The 5890-nt window shown below is 47.2% G+C and overlaps 1 protein-coding gene across 1 annotated transcript; it reads right to left on the bottom strand.

The window, feature by feature from the left end:
- Window positions 1-1694: 1694 nt before the first annotated feature.
- On the bottom strand, window positions 1695-5097 carry LOC118752310 (high affinity cGMP-specific 3',5'-cyclic phosphodiesterase 9A-like). Its single transcript, XM_036487178.1, has one exon. The coding sequence runs from the start codon at window positions 4134-4136 to the stop codon at window positions 1695-1697; it is 2442 nt and encodes an 813-aa protein (XP_036343071.1). The 5' UTR covers window positions 4137-5097.
- Window positions 5098-5890: the final 793 nt, after the last annotated feature.

Below are 5890 nucleotides of genomic sequence, written 5' to 3'. Positions count from 1 at the left end.
CAAAGTACAATGCAAAAGCTGCAGCCAAACAAAACTTCGAATTTCTCAAAATTTCAAAACTACAACGCGCATTATCCATAGAAAGCAGTTGCCACCCTCAATGTCTCAATTTAATTGAAATGTCAAATATGTATTTGGCAGCTAAACTAAACACCAGCAGGATACGTGCACATCCGCCCACGTACGCCCACACATATACACACATCTGCATTTCGAATGAAAGATCAACAATCAAATGCAACGGAAAAACAGGCGAGAAAAAAAATAATCCTTGTAGTAAAACGGATGGCGTGAATATTTCAACTTTGTTGCAAAAAAGGACAAAAAGGATTTGAAACAAAGCCATTGCTTGCTGGCTGGCCACAGCAACACTAACTATGCTGGTATGGCTTACGGTGCTGGAAATTGCTGCGACAAAAAGTTTTGCTACTGACTTTTTCGAAACAGAAATTGCAGCAATTGCACTTTTCGGAAGGAAGTGGGCGTGACAATGGTGGAAAAAGCCAAAGAGAAAAGAAATTGAGAATAAAGAAAAATAATGAATGGAAAATTCTCAAGTCGAATTAGTGCAGCGCGCATGAATGGAAGAAATCACTTCGCATTGGGGGAAGAAGCAGAGCGAATGCATAGCAGCCATACAAAAATCGAAAGTCATTAATGGGCAAGTAAAATAAAAAAAAAAATAATAACAAAAAAAGCATTGGAGAAAAATAGTTAGTAGATAGAAGTGCTGTGAACAGCTGTGGCAATAGCCAATCGCCAGAGTAGCTAGCTGGCGCAAATTTTTCCGACTGCAATAATTTATGATGTAACCGAACTTTTATGCTCCCACTTGAACAGACAATGGCAGCAATGGCGCGCTTGACCTACTTGCTCGTTAATGTTTAAAGACATCAACTCTTTGAAAAATTTAGTGGGAGTACATAAAAGCAGCAAGAGATTATGTGCTTAAAGCTATCGACTATCAATGCAGAGAAAAAAAATCTGAAGTGCCTTGCGATATTCAACTATGTAAATAAATATGCAAGCACGCTAATGATCCCTTTTTGTCATGCAATCATCATTAAACTTGCACATAAATATGGCCACTAGCATGCCAATTATATTATACTTTATAATTGTTGGCGTTTGGGGACGAAGAACTTCTTTAGAAAAAAAGGACATTCACACAGCTTTGAAAGTACAGCTGTGTTGCAGCTGAAATTCACAGCAAACCATGTCCAAATACTGCTACGTTCGCACACGCAATCAGAGTGCGATTCGAATAAGCGCTGCAGGATATTGGATAAAATTAAACTTTCCAGATATTGCATATGTACATTTACTTGCAGCAATGCAGTAAATAATAAGCCGCGAGCATCTTTTCAGGTAAAAAAACAAACTTGTAAACGCGCCCAGCGCCTTTATGCTGTGTTGCAATTTATTGTAACTCGCTATACGAACGTGTGCTGCCTGTGGTTAAGCCACAAACGAATTTTGCGAGTGAAGCAAAACATACATAGCATAGCAGTCAATCGACTGTTATGAGATATACAGATAAATAAGCATGAAACAAGCATAGATTTAAGCTTTTGGGGCAAGTACGCAGCGCTGCTTTTACGCTTATGTGTACATATATCTTTTCGTAATTCCTTTCATTGTTTAAATAACAATGAAAATATTAATTATGAAATATGTATGTGTTAATTTTTTTGCTACTCACATAGCCAATTCATGCGCTCGGTGTACTCCACCTTGCGCTTCAGATCCTTGATGAGCGCACGAAAATCCTCATCGTTGAAATGACATTGGATGATTGTGTTATTTAGCTGCACAATGTTGTATTCATTGTTGCCATTGCTGCCCGGCCCGCTAGCGGTGTGTTGTTGCTGCTGCTGCTGCTGCTGCTGCTGTGTGGGCGAGGGCGTCAACGCCGGCGACACCACATTTCCATTACTTGACGCTTCTAGCTGGCCGCCAAGGCTGAGCTTGCGCATCGCATCACCGCCAACACCACCATAAAGCGCCGCTGCTGTCGCTACCGCTGCCGCAGCCGCCGGCCCGCCTTCCACATTGCTGCACGATTTGCTTAGTATGATCGTCGCGCGATTGGCAATCGAATTGGCGGCTAAGAGATGCTCGCCTGCGCCACCGCAGCTGCCGCGATGGTACGGAAATTTGCCACCAGTGCTCGACGTTAGCCCCGCATAGTTGTTGTTTTTTAGCGTCACATGCAATTGATTGCTCAACAGCTGCTGCTGTAATAGCTGCTGGCTGCTGGGGTGTGTTGAGCAATCGCTGGCGCGCCGCCGCCGATCCAAGCAACCGCTCATGCTGAATGGCTGCAGAAAGGCGTTGCTATAGCTGCGTTGCTGATGTGGCTGTGGCTGCGGCTTTTGTGATTGACTAGATTCCTTTGCGCCAGACGCAGCTTTTGAGCTGCCCTGCTGGTTATTACTGGCTGTTGCTGACGCCGTGACGTTAACTTTGCTGCCGCCATCGCCGGCGTCACTGCTATTGTAAAGATTATTGGCATTACGTAAATTTGTCTGCTGCTCTATATCGGCGGCTGTGGGCAGTAGCTGTTGTGCGACGTTGCTGTCTGTCCCCACAGCGCTGCCGCCGCTCATAATGATTAGTTGTTGTGGTGGCTGTTGCTGCTGCGTTGACTGCTGTCTGCTGCCTGCGGCAATTTTGCCGTTGCCGCGCTCACTGCCGCGTCGACTGTGCTGTCGCCGCCGTATTACGGTGATGCGATGCTGCCGCTGCTCATAGAACTGTACCAGCAGCTCCTCCAGCACAGCAAGCGAACGCTTTGATGCGGCGCTCTCCTCCTCACCAGCGCCTGCTGCACCGACGGACGACTTGCGGCGCACTGTGCCCGCCGTGTAAGTGGCTGAGGTCTCGTCTTCCTCCTCTTCCTCGTCGTCTTCTAAAGAACTTAACGTCGGCTCTTCTTCAGCTCTAGGCGCTTGCCCCTGCAGCGTCTTATCGTCTTCCTCGCTTGCCTTCGCTACGCCGTAACTGCTACTCGCCAAGGAACTATCAGGCGTCAGACTGCGTTTACTCGTCAGCGGAGTAGTCGCCGCTGTTGAAGTTATCGCTGCCGCTGACGATGTCACTACCGCTACCGGTACGTCGACCGCCGTTGTTGAGCGTTTCGTGCGATACCCTGACGCTGCCGCCGCGATTCTGCGCTCAGTATCGGGTATCGAATGCCGTAGTAGTATGTCCTGCAACTGCTTGCGTTGCTTTGCCGGACTGTAGGGATTCACCAACCGGAAATCACCATAGATTTTCGCCAAAAAGCGCACGCGCGATGCAATATAGCCGATTTTGCGCAACACGCGTACATCAGCCCCAATACTAGCGCGCTGCTGTTGCTTGCGACGACGTCGATGGCTGCTTCCGCCGTCGCTACCGCCGCTTACACCACTAACGCCGCTAATGCCACTAACTGCGCTGCTGCGTCGACTACCGGCGTCCAGCGGCGTCGCTTCTTGACTTTCGTGCGCCTGTGCGTACTCACGGCGTAAGGTGGCGCGGCGCTTGGGTATGGCGCGTAAGGTGTGCGCAGGAAAGGCAGGGCGCGCGCGAAATGTATAAACTTCGCTGTTCTCGCTGTCGTCGCTGCCGCTACCGCTGGACGATGTGTGCGATGCGGATGAGGCCGTCGACGATGACAAAATCGAACAATCTGAGGCGCAGCTGAGCTGGTAGTACTCCGCCTCCAAGTGTTCGGCGGCGAGGCTGAGTGTGATGGGCGTGGTGTTGCTGCTGGTGCTTATGCTGATGCTCTTTGTGGGGGCTGTGGCTACGTTTGTTGTTGTTGCTGCTTCGATCGGCGCTACGCTCGTGTCTATCGTTGCTTCTGTGGCGCTAGGCGCTGTTGACTCAGTGCTTATGCGTTGTGCGTGCGTTGCTGCGTCTAAGGCTGCGTTCGCATAACACTTGACTGCTGCGACGCTATCAGTCCCACTTTGTTGCGGCAGTTGTGTGCTCGCCGTAGACTCGGCAGATGTCCCAACTATAGTTGTGGTTATAGTTGATGCTGTGGCTATTGTCGTTATAGTTGTTGTTGCTGTAGTTATCGCTGTGGGCGTTACTTTTGGCGGTATTGGCTGCGGACTGCTGCGGCAGCTGCTGTCCTTGTACATTTATAAGCCAAAAAGCCACAAGATCCTCTGCGCAATGGACTGAGTAGGTGACTGATTGAGTGATTGATCCGCTCGGCCAGTTGAGATTAAGAAAGACGGAGAGTTGAAGAGTGAGAGACGGAGCTAGAGTCGCAGAGAATGAGAGATGGCACACGATTGGTGGTACGACAGCGCGCACGTTAAAACGTACGGACACAGGCGCGATACACTGGCAGTTGGTTTCGATATCTTTCGCTAAAGCGCTAATGGGTGAGTTCGCTTATCTGAGCTGCGCGAACAGCAGGAAACACTTGCTCAGATTTTTAATTTCTTTTCATAATTCGCCATTTACTTCACTTTTTCGTTGTTTCTTTCGCCACTAAACTTTTGTATACCTTTATTTTTTAATTCTTTTTTCACTTCACGCCCCGATCACTCTATTCCTTAAGCCCTCTCACTTTTTTCTTCATTTCTTATTATCCATCTCACTTCCCTTTCCCACGTTTTTGCACTTTTTATTTGTATAATCCAGGTACACTGCCACTTCTTCCACAACCCGCCTCAGTCGCGCTCAACATAGCCGCGCATTTGTGCAATTATCCTTTCGCTTCCTTCGTGCACTCGGTTGTAATTATTGTGCGCTTGTATGTACAATAACACCAACGTCTACTCACAGCTGTGGCATTAGCGGTAATTTTCCACAACGTCCAGCGTAGCGTGGTATATAAATGCAAATGTCACAGTACATTTCCATTTAGATTTTAAAATTCAAACACTCACTTCCTCGATTTGGTTGCGTCGACAGCTTTCTCTTTCCCCCTTCACACTTTACTTTGGTCTAGCGCACAATTATGTGCAATTTCTTGGTGGCTATCGTTTTGGAAAAGCGTACTTTCCTTTACATGTTGCCAACGAAGTACGGCTGTCGTTCGTACGCTTTCATGTCATATCCTAACTGCCGGCAATGGGGTTTTGCGCTCGACTTCCGCTTATGTCGGGTGGCTAAAAGTATAGCAAACTACGTCCATGCCATATCGCACACTAACCGGCGCGTTATTCTATGTTCAATAAACAGCGACAATTCCAAATTTTAAATTCCAACACTTGAGCAGCAGGTCCTTCGCATTGTGTCTACACTGGAGCGGAAAGTCTGTAAGTAAATAAAGAGTGGCGTGTTAATAGTAATTTTCAAACCACAGGCTGCAACTAAATTGTATTCTACACTTCTAATATTAAAGGACGGGCAAAAGTGTGCATAAAATTATGCAGATTTTTTTTTTCTTTTTTCCCTCAATGGGAATACATATTTGCATAAGTTCGAGGCACTAGACAGCTCTTGCGGATAATAGAGTCATCACAAAATATACCAACCACCAAAAAAACTGTGTGCCTTTAAAGTGGCTGCCAGAGACTGCCATAAATGGATCCTTACTGGATGTCGTGGGAATAAACGTTTTGGAACTACAGCCTCTGAGTACTACCATACCTTAAGAGCCTATGGACATAGCAACACTTAAGCGCATACTCAACGACATCGAGACCGACACAGATCGTGGAAAGTCAATAGGTTACAGCAGCGGTCGATGTTGAAACCGGGACACTTACATAGATCTGTGCTTTAGGCCGTGCGCAGCATTCCGCTTCTAAAAAGCAGCATGTGGAGTCTGCGTATCTAAGCAATTATCGCGACCTCTAATTCACGAAATGAAGCAGGTACTCGAAAAATTATCACCTGCCCAAAGTATTGAGAATTCACGTGGCATGTGCCAGGCTAT

Source organism: Rhagoletis pomonella, unplaced genomic scaffold (assembly GCF_013731165.1).
Source record: "Rhagoletis pomonella isolate Grant_MI unplaced genomic scaffold, Rhpom_1.0 Rhpom_scaffold_01387, whole genome shotgun sequence".
In the NCBI taxonomy this organism is placed as follows: Eukaryota; Metazoa; Arthropoda; class Insecta; order Diptera; family Tephritidae; genus Rhagoletis; species Rhagoletis pomonella.
The sequence above is the reverse complement of the archived record's forward strand: the minus strand, read 5'-3'. Positions and strand labels throughout refer to the sequence as shown.